Genomic DNA, 26778 nt, shown 5'->3' on the forward strand with positions numbered 1-26778 from the left:
AGCTTGTTTCGAGGCGTGCCGTACTACCGCTTGTCTCAATAAACGTTGATGGACGCCATCATCGTCCTCCTCCTCCTCCTCCTCCTCCTCCTCGTCATCATGACCAGGAGATGAGCTTTTCCGTGGCGTGAGGTGATTGAGATTCCAGGGGGCGTAAATGGAGTCCTCGGTGCGTGGCGTGTCTCTGACACCTCGTTCCAGCGTGGCTGATTGATGTCGGGAGAAAGTCACCTTCACGTCCGTCGTTACGGCGTCCATTACCGGCCGTCGTGTTGGCTCGGTGAAATATGAAAAAGGGGCGGTCAGAGAGATGCCGGCCTGCCAGCGAAGGACCCCATTCGTCTTGCTCACTTGCCACGCACTGAGGGTCAGCAGTGCTGTTTTCTCTCCCACTCCCACACGCTGGGATGTAGAGTGGAACTGTGCGGCGTTGCCAGTGTAGGTGTTCGGCAACAGCTACTCGGAGAGTAATAAAAACAATCTCCCTATCACCTTTCATTCGGCCTTCCCTGCCTCCATGCCATCCCTATGATACTGCCCTCCAGCCCTCCATCCCTACCTCCCTCCTGCTCCCTCCCTACCTCCCTCCCTCCACTCCCACAGCCCTCCTCCCACCCATGCCATTGTCTATTTCTTCCCCTCTTTTCGGCCCTCTAATCCTCTTCAGCGGTGCCCTGCTTTTTGGGCAAAAAACTTTTGAATTATTCATAGAAAGAAGTTGCTCCGAGCAAACACCCACATTTTGTCCAGACAAAGTACACGTGTGTGCACACTGCATGGAAAGGATAGCGAGGTGTCAGGACTGTGTGTGCCTGTGTGTGTGTGTGTGTGTGTGTGTGAATATCTGCATGCGTGTCTGCGTCTGTCTGTGGGAATGCGTGCGTGTGCGTTTGTGTGTTCCCCGCAAAAACGTGTGTAAGTAGGCCACGGCATTGCGGTCTGTGATTATTCCAGAGATAGTAGCTCTGTTGGACGTAGGATCTGGCTGTGCAGGAGTTAACCTCCTCCAGCAGCCTGCCTGAGACCGTGGTCTTATCAGTCTCGTCTAGTCTGCTGTCCTGTACGCGGAGAGATGCCGCCACCTGGTGGACTGTTTGTCGTGGTGCGGCGTCTTGAAAAAGGGACCTTGCGTACCAAAACGAAATGAGAGTGCACTGTTGTTGTTGTTTTTCTTCTTCTTCTCAGTGAGGTGTCGTTGAGCTCCCCTCACGGCGAGGTATATGTAAAGGTATGTCGGACGCTGGACTATTTGTTTGTCGGTTTGAGGAGAATGTTTGTCTGGTAGAATGGTCAGCAGCCTGTGGCCTGTGTCTCGGAATCTTCGTGCATGCGCCGTCTCTGGAGGAGAGGATCTCTCCACGAACCGCTCGTCCCCGGGTCGCTCTGAGAGATTGCCGTCTGTCTCTCTGAGAGAATGGCGTCTGTCTCTCTGAGAGAATGCCGTCTGTCTCTCTGAGAGAATGCCGTCTGTCTCTCTGAGAGAATGCCGTCTGTCTCCCTGAGAGAATGCCGTCTGTCTCTCTGAGAGAATGCTGTCTGTCTCTCTGAGAGAATGCCGTCTGTCTCTCTGAGAGAATGCCGTCTGTCTCTCTGAGAGAATGCCGTCTTTCCCTGTCCTCTCTGTGTGTGCCTGTGAAGCCCTCTGTGACTTTTATTGGAAACAATTGTTTATATGTATTATATCAAATTGTACTTGAAGTGATTTGAGACTCCAGCCCTGACGTACCCCCCACCCTCTCTCTGCACCCTCCAGAGCTGCTGACTGCTGAGAGAGAGCTGCCCCCGTTGTCCCGGCGACAGAGACCCCCTCCCCCCCGTCAGGCTGGCCCCTGACCCCTGACTCTTTCCTCATGTATCCGGAATCGACCACAGACTCTCCTGCCCGCCTCTCCCTCCGTCAGACCGGCTCACCAGGCATGATCTACAGGTGAGGACACAAGCAGAGCTGTGCTCTCCTTCACTCACCCATCTCTCTCTCTCTTTCTCTCTCTCTCTCTCTCTCTCTCTCTCTCTCTCTCTCTCTCTCTCTCTCTCTCTCTCTCTCTCTCTCTCTCTCTCTGTCTCTGTCTCTGTCTCCCATCCTCCCCCCCTCTCCTGGGGACAGGGTGCATGTATCAGCAGCAGTGGACACACCAGTCTCAGTCACAGTACATCCTGCATCCTGCATTGCTACATGTGCGGCGTTGCCAGTGTAGGTGTTCGGCAACAGCTACTCGGAGAGTAATAAAAACAATCTCCCTATCACCTTTCATTCGGCCTTCCCTGCCTCCATGCCATCCCTATGATACTGCCCTCCAGCCCTCCATCCCTACCTCCCTCCTGCTCCCTCCCTACCTCCACTCCCACAGCCCTCCTCCCACCCATGCCATTGTCTATTTCTTCCCCTCTTTTCGGCCCTCTAATCCTCTTCAGCGGTGCCCTGCTTTTTGGGCAAAAATCCTGCATTGCTACATGTGGCCAACAGGTGGCGCCACCCATCCTTCTCTGCTCCAATGTCTGGTGTCTGTAGTAGCGCCACAGTGAGCTCTCCATGGATCGCTACATCACTGTGAAGCCTTTGGTCTGAGTTGAACACAGAGGCTACAGCTCTCACAAAGTGGATTTTGTTTTTGTCTCCAATTCTCCAAATCCTTCTGTCTTTGTTTCGTGAATCAAGACAGAGCAGTGAATTTGTGGAAAGTGAATGAGTGGTTTAACTACTGTATACGTGGGTGTTTAATGGCCAGTCAAGCTTGGATCTGTTTGGGTTGTGGTCTGCTGAGTGTTAGCGCTACATGCCTGAGGACCAGGCTCACCAGGAGACCCCCAGTGTGTGAGGACCGAGAGCAGGCAGTGTTCACCCCAGACTGGCCCTCCTCTCTGGGCCTGGCCTGCTTCATAACAAGCCTGTCTGTCTGAGAAGCTCGTGTCTGAGCTTCTCTGAGCTTCTTTCCATCTCTGCTGTTCATGTCCTGGTTTCTTTCTTCACTGTCTCTGCCTTGTGTGTGTGTGTGTGTGCCTGAAGGGAGTGTGTTTGTATGTGTGTGCCTGGGGTGTGTGTGTGTGTGCCTGCAGGGTGTGTCTGTGTGTGTGTGTGTGTGTGCCTGCAGGGTGTGTGTGTGCGTGTTTAGTCGCTTGCATCTATCTCAATCAGTGATATCTTCTTCTGGCTTCTGCTCTTCGCTAACCTGAGCTCTCTTTGTTCCTCTTTTCATCCCCCATGTTTCCTCTTTTCTTCTCCGCTCTTCTGTCCCCCTCTTCCCTCTCTTTTGCTCACGTCAGCGCTCGCTATGGGAGCCCCAAACGACAGCTGCAGTTCTACAGGTAACACTACCCCCTGTCTTCCTTCTCTTTCTCTCTGTCTCTGTTTCTGTTTCTGTCTCTGTCTCTCTCTCTCTCTCTCTCTCTCTCTCTCTCTCTCTCTCTCTCTCTCTCTCTCTCTGTCTCTCTCTGTCTCTGTCTCTCTCTCTCTCTCTGTCTCTCTCTCTCTCTCTCTCTCTCTCTCTGTCTCTCTCTCTCTCTCTCTCTCTCTCTCTCTCTCTGCCTTGAAAGATCTGCACCCATCCCTGCAGACATTTAGGATGCACTTGCTGTACGTGAGGCTGGCGTCAACTGTAACCTTCGTCACATACACAGACCCATCAGGCCCTGAAGCCTGCATCTACACCAGCTGGCCACCAGCCTCGCCTCACATGCCCCTCGGGGTGTCCACATCTTCTGGGTTGTAGATCAGGATGATCACATGGTCAAGTAGTCCTTATAGACATCCTCAGGATACTGTTGAGCAGTTCTGGGTGTGTTGTCCAGTCCACATCTTTGGGGGTGGGTGTTATGTAGACCATCTTCTTGGTGCTGTGGTATGACATATTTGGGGTGTTTCTGGACTGTGTCTTCATGGTGCTGTGGTATAACATGTTTGGGGTGTTTCTGGACTGTGTCTTCATGGTGCTGTGGTATGACATGTTTGGGGTGTTTCTGGTCTGTGTCTTCATGGTGCTGTGGTATGACATATTTGGGGTGTTTCTGGACTGTGTCTTCATGGTGCTGTGGTATGACATATTTGGGGTGTTTCTGGTCTGTGTCTTCATGGTGCTGTGGTATGACATGTTTGGGGTGTTTCTGGACTGTGTCTTCATGGTGCTGTGGTATGACATGTTTGGGGTGTTTCTGGTCTGTGTCTTCATGGTGCTGTGGTATGACATGTTTGGGGTGTTTCTGGTCTGTGTCTTCATGGTGCTGTGGTATGACATATTTGGGGTGTTTCTGGACTGTGTCTTCATGGTGCTGTGGTATGACATATTTGGGGTGTTTCTGGTCTGTGTCTTCATGGTGCTGTGGTATGACATGTTTGGGGTGTTTCTGGTCTGTGTCTTCATGGTGCTGTGGTATGACATGTTTGGGGTGTTTCTGGTCTGTGTCTTCATGGTGCTGTGGTATGACATGTTTGGGGTGTTTCTGGACTGTGTCTTCATGGTGCTGTGGTATGACATGTTTGGGGTGTTTCTGGTCTGTGTCTTCATGGTGCTGTGGTATGACATGTTTTGGGTGTTTCTGGACTGTGTCTTCATGGTGCTGTGGTATGACATGTTTGGGGTGTTTCTGGTCTGTGTCTTCATGGTGCTGTGGTATGACATGTTTGGTGTGTTTCTGGTCTGTGTCTTCATGGTGCTGTGGTATGACATGTTTGGGGTGTTTCTGGACTGTGTCTTCATGGTGCTGTGGTATGACATGTTTGGGGTGTTTCTGGTCTGTGTCTTCATGGTGCTGTGGTATGACATGTTTTGGTTGTTTCTGATCTGTGTCTTCATGGTGCTGTTGTTGTGAAGCCCAGCTGTGTTTTACTTGACTCAGCCCAGGGGTGGAGCTCTCCTCCGGCCTGTCTGTGTGAGTGTGTGTCTGTGTGTGAGTGTGGCTGGCCTGCCGGGCTCTGGATCAGCAGGGATCAGGTTTTATGGGCTGAGATGAGCTTTTTATTCTGCTGATCTGGTTATAAAATCCCTGACGTGGACCGGAGTGTTCAGTGAGCCCTCAGCCGGATTTTGATCTCCGTGCCGTCAGCCTTGCAAGTCTGTCGTCTGTCCACAACCACAAGTCTCACTTAGGGTCTGGTCTGGTCAGGCCTGGGTCTGGTCTGGTCTGGTCTGGTCTGGTCTAGTCTGGTCTAGCCTGGTCTGGTTCCTTCTTTTCTGGGATGGGTATGTATGGTATGGTCTGATCTGGCCTGGTCTGTGTGTTTTGGGTTGGTCTGGCCTGATCTGGACTGGTTTTGTATGTTCAGGTTTGGCCTGGCCTGACATGTTCTTGCTGGGCTCGGCCTGGCCTGGTCTGTCCCAGGTTAGGGCAGACTGATCCGGGCAGCGCAATTTCAAGGCACAGCCCATCATTCAAAACATTTCAGCATCTACCCTTCCCAACTTCATAAAAGACAGCATATTCAATTTCCTCAGCGCTTCGCTAATAAAACTGTAGTTTCATGCATTCCTCATAGTCATCCTCCACCATCATGTCCTCAAGCACCGCCCACAGTCCAGTATCGTTCACCTCCATACACATACGGCACCTGGTGTTCTGTGCCCCAGTGCACAGCATGGAACAGGCCGTCACTCTGCCAGAGAGCCGTGCTGTCAAATGAATGAGACCCCGACAGAGCACAAGGCTTTTAGCGTGTAGCTGTCGTTTCCTGTCCCAGAGGTCTTTAGCCCGTTTGCTGCATCCAGTTCAAATGGACGGTTTCCTGGAGACGGCGGTTCCCCCCCATACCCCCCCCCCCCCCCCCCTGTCAAGCCGTCACGTGGGTATTGATCATGGTGGGACTGTTTCCGAGGGTTAGTGTGAGGCAACACGTGTGTGTGTGTGTGTGCGAGCGAGGAGGACATGCTGTGTGCTGTGGTGGTCCCAGAACCTCCTGCTGTCTGTGATGGAAGCATGAAGACAGCTAAACGCTTCGCTCCGACACAGGGGACTGTTAGCACTCATCTGCATCTCTCTGGTACTTGATTGGTCATAATAGATTAAGCTGAAAGGGACATTTTGATGTGCTGGTCCTAATGTCTGTGGAGGAAAACCGCTGTTCTGTGGCTCACAATGCAGTTGAACTGCTGGCTAGTGGTTTTACACGTGTGTGTGTGCCTGCTGGGTGTGTGTGTGTGTGTGCGCCAGCAGGGTGTGTGTGTGTGTGTGTGTGTGTGGGTGTGTGTGTGTGTGTGTGTGTGCATTACTCTCAGGCCTCATTACAGGCTGCATGCCTCTTAGTATTCTTTCCTGTGGAACAACAGTAAGAAGGGCTTTTAGCACGAAAGCTTTTGGTGAATTATTCAAACCTGATAGTATTTGCTTCAGTTTGCAGAAACCAGCTAGACCACTCACTGACATGAATTGATATCCTCTCTCAGATGAAGGGGGGAGGGAGGGGTTTCGGTGGTGATGGCGGTGAGGGGGGGGGGGGGGGGTGCAAAGTGGTGAGAGGATGGAGGGAGGGCGGGGTGGGGAGGCACTTTCTCAATCACTAATTGGTTTAGAGGCTTCCTCGTAAGGCCCTCCCAGTCTGGGTGTGTCAGTGGCCTGCAGCTCTGGGTGTTTATAAGAGCACACTGGCACACACTCATGAGCCGAAGCCCAAGACCCAAGGTGAGTGTTAGCCTTCACATCGTGCCTGTGGATGTGCAACCCACTCTTGGTGTGAGTGTTGGGATGATAGGTCTCTGTATCAGGAACCTGTGTGAGTGAGTGTGTGTGTGTGAAAGGGTGTTGTATGTGTTTTGTGGATTCATGACTGTGTTGTTTTGATTGTGTGTTGAGTGTGTGCACGTTAGTTTTGAGTGTGTGCGGGTGTGAATGTGTATGATGCCAGAGGGTGCATGTTGCCTGGCCTGGACCCCATTTCCCTCTGCATTTCAGAAGCTCTGCATCTCTCAGGGTGGAGTTGGTCCAGTGGACTGGGAGAAGCTCTGCATCCCTGTGGGTGGAGTTGGTCCAGTGGACTGGGAGAAGCTAACTTTTGCTAGACTGCTGTATCACGACCACTCAATAAAATATCTTGTCAAGTTCCATGGTATTCGTTTGTGTCAGAACCACTGTGGTCCAACAGGGTCCTCTGAGGAGTACTGGCAGCTATGGGTAACCAGTCATAGATGGTGATAAACAGATGTATAATCCAATCACCTGCCAAGTATGTGACTCCCCTTTTCTGCCCAGGATAGGAGAACCAGTGAGAACCATGGATCTGTAGCTGGTGGAATACTGTAACAGAAGCTCCATGGTCCTAATAGAAGATTAGAGTGATTTATCATATCCTTGTCAGTAAATCAACCAGCTCTAATTTGGCAGCTGCACACACACACACACACACACACACACACACACACACGCAGATGTGAGGAAGAAGGTGTGGAGGGTATGTTTGTTAGGCTATATGATGGTTATCATGGCTACAGTAGGCTGTGTAATTGTTGTCATTGCTACAGTTGGCTTTGTAATTGTTGTCATGGCTACAGTTGGCTGTGTAATTGTTGGCTAAGGTGCGTGGTGGTCATATTGGCTAGGCTGTCTAGTGATTTGAGTCTGTCTGTTTTTCAACGACACTTGATCTAGCCTAACCTTCTGGAATGGCGTCTGTATCGATGGTATGCTGCAGCTGATTGGGTGATGAGGCAAAGGAAAGATGAGAGTGGTGTTGAAGTGTCGGTATCCACCAATAGATGATGAAAGAATCAATAACAGCTTTGTTCCAGGGGCCTTCCTCAGCCAGTCCGCCCGGTAACAAGTTGCCTGAGCATCAGGTTCTGCTTGTGTTTAATGAATCATCGTGTGATTTCTGATTTGAACTACCCAGACTTATAGTCCTCAGACGAATGGTCCATGGAATAACAGAATGTGGATCTTTTAGTGTCGAGTTTATACTGAGCACAATGAGGGTTTGTTGTAACAATCTGTCAGGTTGCCAGGATAACTGATATCCATGAGCTCTAAGATGATTGTATTAACTTGATGCGACTTTCCTAAATTTCGACAGTTTAATCGAGACATCACTCTGCTTTGATGCTGTTAACACAGCACATGCAGGGTCTCATATTGAATCATCGACGATGATCATGTTGGTGATGCAGTGATAGACCTCTGATGATGAGGATATACCTTTTCTATCCTGGTTATATGTGCTGTAGGTGTGGTGGTTGTCAAATTCAAGTTTGTCGTTGTCAATTAAATACTTAATTTTCAGTGAATACGTGATAATGATGATGATACCAGCGAAGGATCAGTGATGATAATGGCGCTAACAGACCAATAGCTTGGTAAGGATAATGATGATAACACAGTCATAACGAGGATAACCCAGTGATTTGATCAGTGATTGGTGTCAGGCGTGTCAGTAGACTGTCTGCTCAGGGTGGATCGATGTGCAGCATCTCCATGCCCAGGCCAGTCAGCCTGTTTGGTATCACTAGACTAAATACTGCCCTCTGCTGGACAGGAGAACTGTCTGCATCCAGAACACTGAAAGCTAAATTTCAACCCCTCTCAAATTCCCTCTACCCTTGTGACAATGTCGTTTTTGTGGCATTGGCCGTTCGGTGAGTGGTTCTCTATTGCTCGATTCGTGTCAGTTCTCTAATCTGGAATGCCAGTTTAACAGACCACAGTTATGTGAGGCTGATCTTCACATATCTTCATGGGACACTGTGGAGATGATGGGAGGCAGTGTGGTTCATGTGTAGAGGCTATTTCGAGGTGACAGTCAGAGTCGATTGGCTTCTTGTTAGAGAGCGACTCTCTGGGCTCTCCAGCCTGCCTGGTTAGAAATGAGACCATCAAGTCCCCAGAACCCTCTGGCTCGGCCCCGCCCCTGCATGGCTGCATGTTTTCACCCCCCCCCCCCCCCCCCCCATGTCCGCCAGGCCCTCAGGCTGACACATGCCCCCACGCCCAAACACTCTTTCTCCCTCTCTCCCTGTAGCTCTCACTCTCTCTAAGGTTGTCTTCCTATTTCTTTCTTTGTCTCTTTCTCTCTCTCTCTGTCTCTGTCTCTCTCGCTCTGTCTCACTTTCTCATAGGGCGTCTGCCCTGCCTTCTTGCTCTTTTTTTCTTTCTTCCTCTGTCTCACTTTCTCTCCCTCCCTCTCTCTTTCCTCCGTGCTCTCTGACTGGCCCGCACCTGTCCTCTCCATACCCCCGTTTCTGAATCCCCATCCGTCTGGCCCCTTGAATGCACCCTACCTGTTGGTGTAACCCTGCCACTGTGAGCCTGCCCTGGAGGGGGTGGGCGGAGCCAGGCTCTGATTACCGGCTGGGGGCGGGGGTTGGGATGTGTGTGTGTGTGGTTGGGGTGCGTGTGTATTGGGGGGGTGGGGTTAGACAGCACTGCCTCCTCCGTGGCAGCACACTCGGAGCAGGTACTATTTAAGGAGGAGCCGACTGCCTGTTCCTCTCCTCCTCTCATTGCTCGGCTCCGGCCCCGACCCCGCTCTCCTGTCGGCGCCTCGACGCAACCAAGAGGGCCGCCGAAGCGACAACAGGAAGACCAGGCACAGCCAGAGGGGGAGCAGCAGCAGCAGGAGGAGGAGGAGGAGGAGGAGGAGGAAGAAAGAGGGTAGCGGGGGGCGGGAGGCGGGGGGTGGCGGCGGTGGGCTGCGGGGGGCAAAGCCATGTTTGCGGGGGGCTACGCGGGCGGGCCCCCTGGGGGGCCCATGCGCCGCCAGTCGTGTTACGGTCACGAAAACCTGCAGGTTCCCAAGGCGGCGGTGCCGGGCAGCGTGCGCAAGAGCAGCAGCAGCGGCGCCAGCGGCAAGATGCTGTCCATGTCGTACAGCGAGAGCATCCGCAGCGGGATCAGCCGCTACCACTCGGACCAGGGCCTCAACCAGGCGCCGCGGCCCGCCGACCAGGCCGAGCTGCAGAGGCTGCGGGAGCAGAGGGCCGCCGCGCAGGTCAAGAACATGGAGGACTTCCTCAAGATGAACGGCCTGGCTCTGGAGGAGTGCGTGTCCTACCAGACAGGCATGAAGTACAGGTAGGTAGGAGAGAGAAGGAGAGGGAGGGACACAAGGGAGAAGGGGGAGGCAGGATGAGAGGTTGGACTGGGGAGGGGGGGCCGAGACTCTGAACGGGTGAGCAGGTGGGGTTTCAGACTGAGGAGGTACCAGGGAAAGGTACCAGGGGAGAGGTGGTGGCTGTGCTCTGTAGGGTACCAGGGGAGAGGTGGTGGCTGTGCTCTGTAGGGTACCAGGGGAGAGGTGGTGGCTGTGCTCTGTAGGGTACCAGGGGAGAGGTGGTGGCTGTGTTCTGGAGGGTACCAGGGAAGAGGTGGTCAGTACGGAGATGTGGATAAACCAGAAAGAGATTACTAGTTTGAATGAGAGAGCCTGGACAGTTGGAGGTTAGATGGATGAGTGGTAATAATGTCTGTCAACACCTTGCAGTGACCTCATCATCTTCATGTTCCGGAAATGACTCATAACCGTTCCGTCAAACGACTCCACAAGCATCTGAATGTGGCTCTCCCAGTAAACCACGTCAATAAATCCACAGGTGAAAGAGCACTCGTGTGAGTACGGGACTCTGTGCAACCAGGAAGATGTGATCCGCATGCGAGTGGTAGTACCAGTGACCGTGTGGCCCTCGTGCTGGAGATGTGCCCGTGCTAACTAGCGTAGCATCAGTGCTAGCTAGCGTAGCATCAGTGCAACTAGCGTAGCATCAGTGCAGCTAGCGTAGCATCAGTGCTAGCTAGCGTAGCATCAGTGCAGCTAGCGTAGCATCAGTGCAGCGTGTCCACTGCGTCCTCTGGCCGGGCTACTGCTGTGGCAGCCTGGAGGCAGAGGGTTATTTTAATCATGTAGGTCGCTGCTGGCATATTAGACTAACAGGAAGGGAAGGACACAGTGGTCCTGAAGGATTTACCTGGCCCCTTAAAAATCTCCCTCAAACTAACTTTCTCTGCTCCTTTTCCCCTCGCTCAGGGAGCAGGGGACCCCTCTCCCCTGGACTCGCCCCCCTAGCTTCTGAGCTCCTTCCAAATGTGTATTCTCTACAGTGAAAGATCCTTCGGAGATGTATCGAGGTTTGATACGATTCATCTGGTGACAACATGGCGGACTCAAAGTCAAGGTTGTGTGTTGATGTCCCTATTGACACACACACACACACACACACACAAAAGCCCTGATGTGCTGTGCAGTCAGTCAGGCACAATGCTTAAACTTGACATTGTTGTTGTTGTAATTGGCTCGTGACCACAGTCCAGGCTAACTGACCTGCTGTTGTCTGAACAGATGCATCTCGTGGGTGCTTCAGTGGTGTTCAGAGCCAGAGGCAGGCTAGCCAGGGCCCTGAGCTGGGTTAGCGGCTGTTGTTGTGACACGGGTCTCTGATGGATGTTTTCACTGAAGGTCAAAGGGCGGTTCAGAGCATTGTCACGATGTGGTGTGGTTGGCTCGGAAAGGTAGCCAGATATGCTGGAGAGCTTCTGTTGTGCTCAGGCACAACAATGTGGCAGCAACCGCGCGTGTGTGTGTGTGTGCGTGTGTGTGCGTGTCTGTGTGTGTGTGTGTGTGTGTGTTGCAGCACTGCACTAAAGCTCAGTCAACGTTCCATGACGGTCTAAGGTAATGGCAGTGTAATAGGAAAGAGAGAGAGAAGAGAGGGAGAAAGTGTGTGTGAGAGAGAGAGGAATAGGGACAGAGGGAGAGGGACAGAGAATGACAGATAATTAGCAAGGGAAAAAGAGATCGAGAGGGACAAAAGGGTGGAGCAAATAAGAGAGAGAGAGAGAGAGAGAGAAAAAAAAAAGAGATTCAGGTTACCATTAACAGGCACGGTGCCTCGCCCTATAGTCTGACCCACAGAACCAGGTAATCATCCCAGAGAACCATGCGTAAAGCTCTCCTTCTCCAGCCATTCCCCTTAAAGCCCACAGGCAGGGTGAATTCAGCTCCAGTCCCTGCTAATCTCTTCCCCCTCAAGGAGCTCCCAAACCCGGGGTCCCAGCCTGTGTCGTGTCCCCCTTGCTTTCCTCTGGGTCTATCCTGGGGTACAGAGGGACCTGGCGTGGTTGGATGTGACTCTGGTTTGTGGCGTGACACTGTGACAGTATTGGTTTCTTTCCGGGAACATAAGCTGGTGTGTGGGAGGCTAACGCGGCAGGGCTTCGCTAGCTCCTGTGTCCTCATCGATGGCCATCTTGTAATTAGGACAGTAATTGGGTCAGCGGGTACATGCCACCTCTGACTCCTGCTCATGACTATTTCAGGTGTGCGTTTTTTTGCGTGGTCGAGATCTTACACAACGTCGCTCTCGGAGCAGGGTGTGCTTGGGGCATGTTTTTCATGCACGTACAGTCTCTCTCTTTGTCTCTCTCTGTCTCTCTCTCTCTCTCTCTCTCTCTCTCTCTCTCTCTCTCTCTCTCTCTCTCTCTCTCTCTCTCTCTCTCTCTCTCTCTCTCTCTCTCTCTCTTTGTCTCTCTCTCTCTCCCTCTCTCTCTCTCTTTCGCTCACACTGTCAATCAAACTCACGCACACACATATATACAGTCTCTCTCACACACACACACACACACACATTCACACAAACTCACTCAGTCTATCAACCTCTCTCTTTCTCATTCACACACACACACAGGTGCAGGTTTAGTGCAGTGAGCACTCAGAGGAATTAAAGCAGCTATCTGCTTACAGCTGCTTAGCTAGGATTGCATGGCATCCCTTTGAGCTCTATCTTAATTAACAGGAGCAGTGCTTAAACAGGCTGGAGGCCTGCTCCCTGACGTTAACACGAGCCTCCCAGTCAACGGAGCACACGTGTTCGCCTTCCCACAAAGATCTATTGCTGGGATCCTATCTACCTGTCTGAGGTGATTATATGCTCTCGGCTCAACAAGTGATTGTAGTGTCCAGTGTTGAGACTGGATACAAGTGAGTGATTGTGTGTGTGTGTTTGTGTGTGTGTGTGTGCGTGTGACTGACTTTGGAAAACTTTCTCTGGTGTCTTAGAGAACAACTTGTTCTGACCTGGACTGCCAGATGAGGTGGTGGGGTGAGGGAGGACGGGGTGGGGGTTGTAGGGAAGAGGGGCTGATTGGCTGAGGGAGGTGGGTTGGGGAGGGAGTGGGGTTGTGGGGTGGATTATGGTGATTGGTTGAGGGGGTAGGGCTGAGAAGGGGGAGGGGGGGGGAGAGAGTGGTAATAGGGTAAGGGGGGTTGTGAGGATTTAATGGAGGGGAACCTTTGACTTGCTGGAGGGAGGAAGAGAGGAAATTACCTCAGCTCTCTCTCTCTCTCTCTCTCTCTCTCTCTCTCTCTCTCTCTCTCTCTCTCTCTCTCTCTCTCTCTCTCTCTCTCTCTTTAGAGTGGGAGACAGAGATATTGATCATGGCCAGCCTGTCTGCATAGATAATCACACAGTAATGGACATTGAACCTTCGTCACATATACATTAATGCACTGTACTCATGCTCTTAATTAATGATATTCTTTTCAGAGAAGGAAAATGATGCCACTTTAGCCTCAAGAAAGCTCTCCATTAGGTTACATTCAATTCACTTTAGCAGACACTTTTATCTCCTATCTACCATTATCATCGTTTGGGATCTCATTTGATCGATCTCATACTGCATGAAATGACCCCCAAAAATCATGTCTCTGGATTTGACTGATTGAACTGTCTGTGACCACAGCAGTGCTGTATTCGACCTTTTGCAGGGACTGCCTTTGACCACTAGGTTGTGTCCACGTTCCACCTGGCCTACCCACAGCTTTCACTGCCAGTCACACACTACCCACTATCCCTCTGCTATACTCCTCCCAGACACCACCGTCTGGCCGTTAACTGTCTATATTAGCTTGCTCTCTTCACTTGTTTCAAGCCCAGTACCTCAGAATAATGTTCATGATATTTTTCGTTGACTGCGTTCTCATATATGGTGTCATATCAGGATCGAATGTGCTCCTTAAGTGTGAGTACGGTCTTCACCTCTAGGTGGCAGTAGCTCTGCATCAGCACCCCTCTGTGCTCCTCTGGCTCCACCAGTCAGCACAGCAGGACCTGGACTGTACTCATCCGTTCAGAGGAGCATACCTTGCTCTAGCATGTTTAATTCAACATCGTTTGTTCTAGTCCGCTCAGCGAAACATAACTTGCTCCAGTGTGTTCACTGAAGTAGAACGTACTCTAGTCCCTTCAACGGAACAACGTTTGTTCCAATTGATTCTTTGAAACATTCCATAAGTATGTTCGCTGGAGTAGAACTTGTCTCTTCAATCCAGCATAGCCTGTTCTGATCTCGTCAGTGGATAGTGATATAGTGGGATGTGTGCTGTTGGGCTGTGACCAGGCTGTGTGCTGTGCTGTGCGGGCTGTGCTTGGACTGGACCATCAGACAGGCTGTCTGTGTGTGTCAGACTGGACCATCAGACAGGCTGTCTGTGTGTCAGACTGGACCATCAGACAGGCTGTCTGTGTGTGCCAGACTGGACCATCAGATAGGCTGTCTGTGTGTGTCAGACTCCTTGACGTTAATTAGTTTCCTAACCAAACACTGGACACTCTGGATCATCATAATTGATCTGCCTGCACACTCTTGCTACCCTCTTACGTTTGCGTTAGAACATGCTATGTTGCCCTGCTAGTACATGTTGTCTCAGTCCCTACAGTGGGTGTTGATAGCAAGTCCTGATCCAGTGTGCTGGTTAGCTTTGATAGCCATGTGTGCCTTGTTAGCTGTGGTAGCCTTGTTAGCGTGGTAGCCTTATTAGTTTGATAGCCTTGCTAGCTTTGTTAGTCCTGTTATCTTGGTAACACTTCTAACTTTTATTAATTGTCTTGGATGATGGTCAGATAATACTTTGGGTTTGGGTTGTTGGGTTTCTGTGTTGATCTGTTGTACCTGACAACTTTCCTTTAATTGTCCTATGTATAGATTTTCTCATTTCATGCACCATTCCCCTCTATCATTCGCTCTGCCTGTTTCTTTCTCTCTTTCCAGCTCTCTTTCTTTCCATCTCTCTCTCATTCTTTTGAGCTTTTTCTCTTTCCATCTGTCTCTCTCTCTCTCTCCATCGCTCTCTCTCTTCCCCTCCATCTCTCTCTCTCTCTCTCTCTCTCTCTCTCTCTCTCTCTGTCTCTGTCTCTGTCTCTGTCTCTGTCTCTCTCTCTCTCCCTCTCCCTCTCCCTCCCTCTCTCTCTCTCTCTCTCTCTCTCTCTCTCTCTCTCTCTCTCTCTCTCTCTCTCAGGCCTGGATGCGTAGCCCTCTTTTTCTGCTCTACTTGTTCCTCTGAAGATTCCCTCGTCACTCTGGTTGTGTCTCATGTATTATTGAGGCCCCCTGGGGAGGCAGCTCTGGATCCAGTCTAGCTGAAGCTAGAACAGCACCTGTCACCCAATCTCTCCTCTCCTCTCTCCTCAGCTCTTGAGTAAGAAGGGCAGGCCGCCGTGAATACGAAGGTCACTGATTTACTGTCTGTAACCGTAGAGGTGGGTATCACTCCACAGTTAGTGGTACCCAGCTAGCTGACCGTGTGATCTGTGATCCGGCCTAGGTGATGGGGGTTAGTGTGGGGGGTGGGCTGTGTGTGTGTGTCCCTCCTCTGCCTCCCTGGGAGTCGGCCACCCAATCATCTCCCCCCAGGGAAGAAAGCCAGCTGGCTCTCCACCCAAGTTTAACCCCCCCCCCCCCCCGCCCTCCCCTTCCAAGATCCTAGATCCTGGACCATGTAGACACTTTCCAAAAGCTGAGTTGGAAAATGCTCTTTAGGTGTTTGGACCAGAGGAGCGAGGCGTCGTATCTTCAGCCTAAGGAAGCGGCACAACGCTCCAGGTGTCGCGTGTCTCTACTCATCCCCGTCAGCTCAGCAGTGTCACAGGCCTCTTGCTATCTGTGTCGCTCGGCTCGGGTTACAAGTCGTAGGTGACAAAGGAAATGTTGATCACTGGTAGTACGAGGCCTGCTGTACATGATCCTCAGAGCAGGAGTTCTCCAGTTGAAATGGAGTTAAGTGGAAATCCAATGAGAAGGTTCTGGCTTAGAGTCCTGAGAGAACGAGGGGGGGGGGGGGGGGGGGGGGGGGGGGGGGTTTAGGCTGCAGTGACTAAGCTTCCCCTCTCCTCACTCCACGAGGCCCGCGGCTGACAAACTCTCCAAGACAGGGGAGTGGATGTACGGGAGGAGAGGACAGGTTATCCTCCCCCCCTACCTCCATCTCCTGTCCTCAGGTGATGGTCTCCGGTGTGGTTCCTGGATGGACTGTAGTTCAGTCACACCGTGTTACACAAGCCCTCGCTCTGGGGGGGGGGGGGGGGCTGCATGGCCGCCAGCGCGGCTCTCCTCTGGGCCGTGTGTGGAGCTCACACACACACACACACACATGCTAAGATTGCTCACACACACACACACATGCGGTACTCACTTGCTCACACACGCTCACAAACACATACTCACACAGACGCACACACACACACACACAGTCAGTGCAGCCCAGCGGGCCCTCCATGTTACATAAGCAGGGATCCCAGTTCTCTCTACCCAAAAGGAAAAAGACGGAAATCAAATTATAACGTATAGGTTGGAAAGGCTAGTACTCCATACAATATCCATCTCTCTCTGTCTCTCTCTCTCTCTCTCTCTACCTCTTTCTCCACCCTAACCCCCATGCCTCGGGACCGCCTCTCTTCCCTGCATCTTTCCCACCATCCTGCCAGTCAGCTGGACCCACTGTAGTCTCCCTCCACCCTGACACTCTCTACTGCCTCCCTCCTCTCTACCCTGCCTCTCCACCCTGCCTCCCTCCACCCTACCTCTCTACCCTGCCTCTCCACCCTGCCTCCCTCCTCTCTACCCTACCTCTCCACCCTGCCTCCCTCCACCCTACCTCTCCACCCTGCTTCCCTCCACCCTACCCTGCCTGCCTCTCCACCCTACCTCTCCACCCTGCCTCCCTCCACCCTACCTCTCCACCCTGCTTCCCTCCACCCTACCCTGCCTGCCTCTCCACCCTACCTCTCCACCCTGCCTCCCTCCACCCTACCTCTCCACCCTGCCTCCCTCCACCCTACCTCTCCACCCTGCCTCCCTCCACCCTACCTCTCCACCCTGCTTCCCTCCTCCCTACCCTGCCTGCCTCTCCACCCTGCCTCTCCACCCTGCCTCTCCACCCTGCCTCACTCCAATGCTTTGCCAGCCAGTCAGCCTCCGCCAGTTATCTGTCTCTGTCCATCTCAGTTGCTTGGGTCCCTCTCTAATGTTGTTCAATTAAAGCCTCAGTCAGTGGAAATGAAACCTGTCCGGACAGCTGGGTAGCTGTAACACGAGTCTGCATCATTCTCCTACAGGCACACACACACACACCCACACACACTACACACGCCTAACACACTTGTCACACATTAGATTCCCCCTTTTCTGGGATACTGCAGCACACACTGGCCTCCTAGCACATGGGACAGACCGTCTCTGGAGTTGTTTTGGAAACGGAAGGAAAGGGAGATGAAAAGAGTAGAGAAAAGGGATGGAAAAGAGAGAGAGAGAGACGGAGAGAAAGAGATGCAGAATACTTACCCGGCGGGGAACGAGAGTTATTTTAAGACATTAATACCCCGATTTGATTGCTGGCTTCAAAGGAATCTCTCCTATCTGAGGACGGGAGTGCTAGTCAGTATGTACTTGTCAGCACAGCAAGCTCAACAGACAGACAGACAGACCTGCTGAAGCAGCCTGGACAGAACCAGACCAAGGTCCTCACTGATCTCTGGCCTAGAGATCTGGATGGTCTGCACAGCCAGTACACATAAAGACATTCAAGATCAGAGGGTTCTTAAATGAAGGGACAGACACAAAACCAGACCAGGCCAGTCTGAAGAGGGCTGAAGGCTGAGGCTAGGGGGAGACAGGAGGCTAGACCTGGGGCTAGGGGAGGCAGGAGGCTAGACCTGGGGCTAGGGGGAGACAAGAGGCTAGACCTGGGGCTAGGGGGAGACAGGAGGCTAGACCTGGGGCTAGGGGGAGACAAGAGGCTAGACCTGGGGCTAGGGGAGGCAGGAGGCTAGACCTGGGGCTAGGGGGAGACAGGAGGCTAGACCTGGGGCTAGGGGAGGGAGGAGGCTAGACCTGGGGCTAGGGGAGGGAGGAGGCTAGGCGTGGGGCTAGGGGAGGCAGAAGGCTAGAACTACAGTAAAGGGCTTGGCATCTGAGGCTTTCCCAGAGGCATCATTATGATATGGCATTATTGATTGGCTAAGCCCCCAGCTGCACTGAGGGCAGAGCCAGCCATTTGTCAAGCTTTGTCTGTGTGTGTGTGTGTGTGTGTGTGTGTGTGTGTGTGTGTGTGTGTGTGTGCACAAATGTGAAAGTGTGTGTACTGCCCTGCAGCCAAACGCACCGGACAACAGCGAGCACGAGATTGTTGTTCGTTGTTCCGGTGTATTTATAGTTGTCCGATATTCCTCCAGTCGTCTCCGCCAAGCTGTGTGTGGCGCATGGCCCCGGGCTTCGGCTCCCCTCGCATGCGGACCTGAACCGTGTGATCCGGCCTCCGCCGTAGTGGTGATCCGAGGAGGCACACGTGCGGCTCAGTCTATTCTCTCTCTCTTCCTTGTCCTCCCCCTCACCCTCCTCAACGCCCTCGGAGTGATGGAGTGGGACGCTAGGGAGGTCGGCTGGATTCGGGATTAAGCACACCCTGGGCTCTTACTCAGAGAGAGGTGGCTGAGGCCGGGCCTGTAGCAGGCGGGAGGACGCTGGAGAGACGCAGAGTGGGAAGAGAGAGGCTGAGAGGGAGAGGGAGGGAGGCTATATTTCGTTGTTAGGCTTTGTTGTGAAGCTGCTGGCGAACACAGATCAGATGACCCGTGTTCCTCACCAGAAACAATGAACATCAATATGAGCTGATGTTCATTATTTAGTGAGTGGATCTCGGGCCTACAGGACTGTGGTGTCCTCGCATCACAGCCCTCCTGTCCGGAGGGGGGGTGGAGGACATCATCACCCTAAACCAAGGCACCCTAACGGGTTGGAACCGGGGTCTCATTGACAAGCTGACAGCTGACAGGTCGACGGTAACATTAGACCAAGATGGAATCAGTGTCGGTCAGTAGTTTGAAGTTGGGGTTGTTTGCAGACTCGGGGAGGGGAGGGGGGGTCAGACAAGGCTACATTGTTGATCCCAGAGTAAGACTTTGAGATATCAAGTTGAGACTCTGCGGCGCGCTAACGCTGACGCTGACTGGCTGTGACCGTCAACAGAGAAACCCTGCACGCGTCAGGCAGCGTGCTCCAACTCCTTACTGTCTTACTCACTTTCTCACATTTGATGTCTCTTTCCATCTCTCTCTCTCTCCCTTTCTTTCAATCTCTCTTTGTCTCTTTCGATCTCTCTCTCTCTCCCTTTCTTTCCATCTCTCTCTTTCTTTCTCTCCCTTTCTATATCTAATTCTCTTGCTCTTTCTCTCTTTCAATCTCTCTTTCTCTTTCTCTCTCTAATCTCCTCTCACCCTTGTCCTCTCTCTCTCTCTTTCTCTCTCTCTCTCTCTCTCTCTCTCTCTCTCTCTCTCTCTCTCTCTCTCTCTCTCTCTCTCTTGTTTCTCTCCTCTATGCCCCCTCGTTCCTTTCCCGTGTTCATCAGTAACAGTTGAATGGAGCAGGGAGGGTTTAATGTCGTGTGAGGACTCCTGTCCTGGTGTGGATCACTGAAGCATGGAGCGCCTCACAGTCATGGTGTCTGGCCGTCATGATCGTGCGCTGCCTCAAGCAACACTCGGGATCCCCCTGGCTCACCTCTCCTCCGTGTCCATTCAGTGGCGTCCTTCCACACGGGCCGGAAAGGGTTTTGGTGTGTGACTGGGAGGGGTCCGAACCCAGGTCCCCTCGTCGCGCTTCAGTCGTCCTGGCATCAAACTGTAGACCAACAGGACGTCGACCAAGTCTAGAGCAGTGAAGCTCAAAAGGATTCAGTCAGCCTCTCCTGGGAAATGGGGAGTTGTTTCTGCGAATGTCTGTAATGACTGTGTATGTCCTCATTCCTGTTGGCACCCCCTGGTATCACTCGACACCCTTTATAGGTTTAGGACCACTGCTTTAAGAGAAGGGGACATCCACTCCCACATAGCTGACAGCCCTCGCAGCTGTGGATCTCCCCCGTCTTCACAGCCCTGTCCATGTTGGATCCAAGCAGCAGTCGGTCAGGCTGACTTCATGCACCATGTGCCTATCAATCACCGGCAGATGGCTGTGGACGTATTGATCTCTGCGCAGGTGACGGGCGGCTGCTCAGTGTGATGACGCATGGTTGTATTGATCACCCCGGCTCACTCCGAGGGAATGGGCTGCGTGGATATTCAATCCCTGACAGAGTTGCGCAATGCTCAGCCGTGATAAGGACAGGAGATCACTCGGCGCCCGGCAACGGTAACCACAGATACGCTCGGCGTATCCTTCTCAGCTCGGACAGCTGCCCCGTCGCAGCGAGGTGGTTCGGTAGCGGGAGTGTGTTTTGGGGTGTGGGAGGTTGAGAATGGTGTGTGTGTATGGGTGTGTGCGGGGTGGGTGTGTATGTGGGGGAAGAAGGTGTGTTTGTGTCTGAGTGAGAGAGGGTACTGTGTGTGTGTGTGTGTGTGTGTGTGGGGAGGATTCCACAGCCTGTCCTCCCAGTCTGTACCCTCCCTGGCCTCTCTCCTGGCCTCTCTCCTGGCCTCTCTCCTGGCCTCTCTTCTGGCCTCTCTCCTGGCCTCTCTCCTGGCCTCTCTTCTGGCCTCTGCCCTGCCTCGGCCAAATACACGCTAGCAAATCCCAAACACACGTTCCTACACCAGTAGGACGACAACCTGGCACCCCGGAGCAGAGCGGACTGAGGTTTCATGTTTCTGGTGAGATTTTGTGAGATGGGGTGAAGGGGTGAGGAGGTGAGGGGGTGAGGAGGTGAGGGGGTGAGGAGGTAGGGCAGGATACGTCTCACCTCACTGCTCTGTTATTCCTGAGAGTGTGTGTTTGTGTGCATGTGTGTGTGTGTAAGAGAGAAACGGCATTTCTTCCTAAGCCGGACCCTGCACACGAGAAGATAGCTGTAAACGGAGGATGCGCACAAACACAAGTGCATGCACGTACGTTCAGTACCCCCCCTCCCCACCCCCCCCCACACACACACAGGTCAGGCAAACACGCTACTGCTTCCTTTCACCGGAGCGTGTGAAATCAACTAGATATTTGAGGTTCCGTTTTTAAACCTGCAGTTTTTCCTCCCGGTTTCTATTTCAGTGTGCTGGAGAACAGAAGGTCAGGTGTCTAAGAATAGTGCTGTCGGTTGGCAGTCTCTCGTCCACTCACTCTTCCTTGACGTGGGGGTTGCCTCTTCCACTGGCCTACCACTTGTCTCTTCCTGACGCCATCTCTTTTAATGATCTCTCCGGCAGGCCAGTTCGCTGCTGGGGTTAGATAAGGCAGAGGGGATTGAATTACTGGCTCTCCTCCCCTCTCTCTCGTTCTCTTTACTCTTCTCCCGCTTAGTCTGTTCTCCGACCTCTCTCCCTGCCCTCCTGGCTCCCTCCCTGTCTCTGCCCTTTTTACCCGTCTCTGCCCTCCTTCCTCTCTCTCCGCTCCCCTCTCCGCCAACTCTCTCTCTCTCTATGTACTCTGCTCCCCCTCTCTCTTGCCCTCCTCCACATCTCCACCCTCCTCTCTCTCTCCCCCTCTCCTATTCTGCTCCGGAGCCAACGCCGCTTTGACTCCAATTACCTCACCGTTTACTTCAGTTACAGTCCTGTTCACTTTGACCCTCTGCCATTATCATATTAAGCCAGGCAAATCCATTCAGTATAGAGCCTCCGCTGAACGTCCTCTTTGTTCTGCCAATCACCATCACCACAATAGCGCAGCGCACAGGCAGTAATTGGGCGCACAGTCTAAGCATTTCTTCTTTCCATTTATTGTATATTTGCCCCGCTGTTTTGTTGATATGAAAATGCAATTAATCAGTTAAAGGAAGAAAAAAAACTGAATAATTCTTGTTTATGTATGTTGTCACGCTTCATGGGGTGGGGAGGTGGGGGGGGCGGGGAGGAGGAGGAGGGGAGGGGGGTTGCCACGGCAGTAGTCATAGCCTCAGCTGCAGGATGGCTGAGCCTCACCCGGGTCCTGGCATTGACCTCCAGATGATGGCATATGAAGTTACATAATTAATATGTCATGGTAGATTGAACGACCCCCTTTGGTCAAGGGGCCTGAGGCCACTCTGAAACCCGGAGCATTCTGGAACCAAGAACATTCCTCTCAGCCCTCCTGCTAGACTGGACTGGGGTTGAACCAGCATGCAGAACACTGAATAGCATCAAACTGCTGAAACAGGAAGACAGAATGAGAAGTGGATCATCATCAGACATAAACCAGCCCTCTGATGAGGGCTTCTGTAGACACAACTCATCTATCTCTCCCTATCTTTTTATAGATCTGTGTTTCCATTTCTATCTATCTCTCTCTTTTTCACACACTCTCTGTTCACGCTCTCTCTCTCTCTCTCTCTCTCTCTCTCTCTCTCTCTCTCTCTCTCTCTCTCTCTCTCTCTCTCTCTCTCACACCACTGTAGCTTCCTCAATAGCTCTCTTCATATATCCCCTCCCACTCTCCTCCTCTCTGCAGCCTGCACACTCTATCCCCCCTCTCTCTATCTCTCTCTCTCTCTCTCTCTCTCTCTCTCTCTCTCTCTCTCTCTCTCTCTCTCTCTCTCTCTCTCTCTCTCTCTCTCTCTCTCCCTCTCTCCCTCTCTCCCGGTCTCTTTGTGCTGAGCACAGGGCATACATGTAAATTTAATCCAGGCTACGTTCAGAGGAGGGGGTTGTGAGCGGGGGAATGTTCGCTGGCCCCTCAGAGCACCACGGAGCGTGTGTGTATAAGCCCCTCAGCCCGGCGGCTGCCTGACAGGACCCTCTACCGCGACCACCGAGTCCTGCTGGAACCCAGAGGCACGACAGCTCCCTCTTCTCTTCACCCTCCTCTCCCGTCCGGGGCTCCCCGCAGCCCGGCAGAGCCAGAGTCTTATCTCCGAGCGCTGAGCTCAGATTAAGAGGAAATTGCGGGAGGAGGAGACAGGAGGAGGAGGGGAGGGGGTCGGGGGAATCCGCCTGTGGGGCTGCTCGCGATGTGGTTGTGATGAAGGCGGGAGCGAGAGTGTGACTGACGGAGGGACAGAGGACACGCCGACACTGCTGGGAACTCTCTCCGGATTCCGCAGGACCGCTCGCTCGCGCGCGCACAAGCTCGTTATTTGAAGGGGGGGGGGGGGGGGGAGTTTCGCGCGTTTGCGCGCATCTCTGTAGCCGCACCGGGACAGTGGTGTGTACGTGTGTGGTGAATGTGTGTGTGTGAAGTTTGTGGCGCTCGGCTGTTGGCGACTGCGGGAGAGGGAGTGGACAGTCGCTCAGCCGCAACACTCTGAGGAGGAGGTTGTTTTCGGCTGGGAAACCAAATCCCTCCAGGGCTCTCCTCTCCCGGACCCTCGCCTGCTCTCTCTCCGCTCCCCCTGCCTCCATACTCACTCCCCCAGCTGCGGGTGAGGACGCAGACACGGAGCCCGGCCGTCTCCCACTCTCACTGGGATCCCTCTCTCCCTCCGCACCCCTGCCTCTCTCCACTCCTCCGCTCGCCCAGCCGGAGTCGCTTCTTTGTCCACATCTAGTGGGACGGGACAGCAGACCGACCGGCCGACCGGCCGACCGGCGGATTGATCCGGACACGGACGCCGCTTTCCGTCTGGTGGACGCGGCCCCACAGCCCGACCGCTCGCCGCCATGCAGGTGTCGCTCGTTTGCACCGAGCACCGGGGCGGGGTCAGCCGCACCACGGAGGAACGTCTGAACCGGCAGAACGCCAACAGCCCCAACACGGGCACCAGGAGCAAGTTCCGCGCCGTGGCCATGGTGGCACGCAGCCTGGGCCAGCTCTCCGTCCAGAACGTGCCCTCGTCCAGCGAGCAGAGCATGAGGACCGGGATGAAGTATAGGTAGGACCCAGTCCTCTGGTGGGACTGACTGCTGTTAGGACCCGGTCGTCTGGTAGGACTGATGATTTTAGTAGGACTAACTCTGCTGATGGCACTAACTCTGCTGGTTCAGTAGGACTGAGTCCGCTGGTAGGACCAACTCCTGTGGTGTTACCCTTGATCTATGATCCCAATGTGACAATAAGGGAGTTGTGTTTTGAATGTTTTTTTCGTGAATGTCGGCACGGCCTATTGAGGTTGAGATGGTTCCTGTCTGTAGTTGTGTAGTAATGGAGTTGAACTCACCAGAGATACAGGATTTGTGTTGCACAGTTGTGACAATGAGGGATTTTTTTGGTGTGTTAGTTACTGTGTAAGATATGTTACTGACAATGGTCTTTGGAGGTTCAATTTGGTTTAGTTTGATAGTATGCTGTAGGTAGGACTTTTGGTGTTGTACACTTCACATACCTCCTCGCGTCCTCATCTCCACTACCAGGACTGGCCTGGGCTATGGTCCAGATGGGACATGGGGAGGGAATGAGATGTGGGTCGTTTTATACATATCAAATGGTCTATGGATATCAAGTTTGTAGTTTTTGCTTCAATATTTCAGTTTTTACCTATAGCAAAAGCCTGGTGCCAATCTTCTGTGGTTCTTGGTGTTTAACCAGGTGCGTAGTGTGCAGGACGTTACAACAGGATGATGTCATCTGGACTCAGTCCATCGTCTGTTAGGTGATTATGTAGTTCCACCTCACCAGGGCATGAACATGCGGTCTGTGAAACTTGGTGGCTCAAACAAAGCAGTTCCGTTTAATCTGCTGTACTCTGCTTTAGTGGTTTGAGATTAACTGACACTATCTTAAATCACTGTGGTTTAATTTCCCCTGACTGTATTGATGTGGTAATCCCTTCACTTATCAGTGCACACTAGCCACTGCTTGAACTGCTCAATAGGAACCAAGCTTAAATGAAAGTCCCCATGCAAATAAGCTTTTCAACTTTCTTTTTTCACTTATTTTTTTTTAATGGGATGAGTAAGAGTACTTATTTTAGTCATGTGTGACTACTCCTAAATGAATGACTCGTTCATTTCATGAGTTAAGTGTGTGTTATTTTTGTGTCACTCTGCACCCCGAAGAGACAGACATTGTAGACACGCTGACATGTGGCACAAATGTCCACCCTTACTCTAGTGCTCTAACTGGAAGCAAGCAAGCACAAATACATTTTAAAATGCACTTGCATAAATGCGTTCACAGAAGAAAAAAGAAAAAAAACACTTGCAAAAGGTTTGTGTGAGTGAACTGAATAATTTATATGATTAAAGTTTCTACTTACAGACTTGAGGCCAGGGGAGAGGCAGGGGAGAGGCAGGGGAGAGGGCAGGGGAGAGGCAGGGGAGAGGGCAGGGTAGAGGCAGGGGAGAGGCAGGGGAGAGGGCAGGGGAGAGGCAGGGGAGAGGCAGGGGAGAGGCAGGGGCTAGCCAAAGACACGTATGCGTCTAGCTTCAGCTGATACCACTGTGTTTACAGAGTTGAGATGTTAGCAAGCGAGCGAGGCTAACCACTGACCATATTTAGCAAAGCATTTCAGATTTGTAATTTCAACAGACTTGACGTCACCTGGCCGCGGTACATTCCTGTCAGCACCCGTGCTACTTTTACGTTTCAGAAAAAACAGCTCAACCTATAAATTGTCCTACCTGACGGCTGATGCAGTACCAGACACATCTAACAGTGCTGTTGTCACCAGAGCTCTTACATCAGTAGTTTTAAATGAGTGGCTGAGGATCTCAGGAATGGACCCACACTTACCATCCCCTCTGATATACTGTGCATAACATGGAGTCACAGCGGAACAGCCTGGAACGCCGACACTGCCCGGTGCAGGGGAAGGGGTACGAGGAGGGCCGCGGGGCTCGCGTTGATTGAGTAGCAGAGGTGGTTCGGACACACATTCCCGTCATCAGGTGTTTGAGACGGAGAGGTCAGAATGTGTCCCTCCGGAACAGGACGAGCTCATGTCAGACGTCTTAACGAGCTCTGGTGTGCAGATCAGGTTCAGAGCCACGTTGTTTACAGTAAGCAGATGTTCCGGGCTGCCATGAGCTCCTAAAGCGGGGGTGAGGGGGGGGCAGGATCGAATTCCACGGGGGCAGATCTGGTTTCTTCCGGTACTTTTTCTCAGGAAGGCTCAGCGGGGGACCTCCCATCAGATCGGCTGGGGGCTAGTAAGCCATGTTGACACACTGAATTGCTATTTAGTTTAATGATGTCGAATGAGAGGACGCCTGCTTCAGGCTGGATGTTGCCTCATTACAATTCAGAAGGCAGAATAGGCGGTTTGTGTGTGCGTGTTTGTGTGTGTCTGTGATTCTGAATGCTTCTCCTGAATGTTAAACATATGTGCTTTTGCACAGTAATCAGAATCAGAAAGGGATTTATTGTGTGTGTGTGTGTGCGTGCGGTAGTGTGTGCGCGTGAGCGCGTGTGTTTGCGTTTCATAAGCCCAGTGTCTGAGGTAGCCGCCTGGGCTAATCTGTTCTCTTGTCAGTGTGGATCTGTCTCACATGTCTGCAGAAGTAAAGCTTGTCAGCTCTGCAGAGCACGAGGAAATGGGCCGTCGCAGCCACAGTACCACTTGAACATTTTAGCACCGAACCGAGCAGTCATCAACACACTCAGATACCGCCTGCCAGCTCTCACTGCGTTTCAGCAGGGAACCGCAGATAGCAGGTGGGTCATTTTTGGGGGCACCATTTATTAGACCATCAGCTTGAGTTCATGAGGATTCAAATGCGTTCAAATGCCAGAAGGCCGCACTCTTGACACGTCATGGAACTTGCT

At 52.4% G+C, this 26778-nt stretch overlaps 1 protein-coding gene across 8 annotated transcripts in view; it reads left to right on the forward strand.

The window, feature by feature from the left end:
- The window catches only part of kcnab2a (potassium voltage-gated channel subfamily A regulatory beta subunit 2a), a 70330-nt gene that overhangs the window by 21361 nt on the left and 22191 nt on the right, over window positions 1-26778 (forward strand). For 4 of the 8 annotated variants that reach the window (XM_047026280.1, XM_047026279.1, XM_047026281.1 and 1 more), the window contains 2 exons: window positions 1754-1927; window positions 3262-3303. In XM_047026280.1, the coding sequence (XP_046882236.1) occupies window positions 1851-1927; window positions 3262-3303 (119 nt within the window). In that variant the 5' untranslated portion in view covers window positions 1754-1850. Of the gene's footprint in view, window positions 1-1753; window positions 1928-3261; window positions 3304-6545; window positions 6607-9632; window positions 9985-22708; window positions 23948-26778 lie in introns of those variants that run through there. The other 4 variants (XM_047026277.1, XM_047026283.1, XM_047026276.1 and 1 more) reach the window with 4 other exon arrangements.

This window comes from Hypomesus transpacificus, chromosome 9, assembly GCF_021917145.1.
Source record: "Hypomesus transpacificus isolate Combined female chromosome 9, fHypTra1, whole genome shotgun sequence".
Lineage (NCBI taxonomy): Eukaryota > Metazoa > Chordata > Actinopteri > Osmeriformes > Osmeridae > Hypomesus > Hypomesus transpacificus.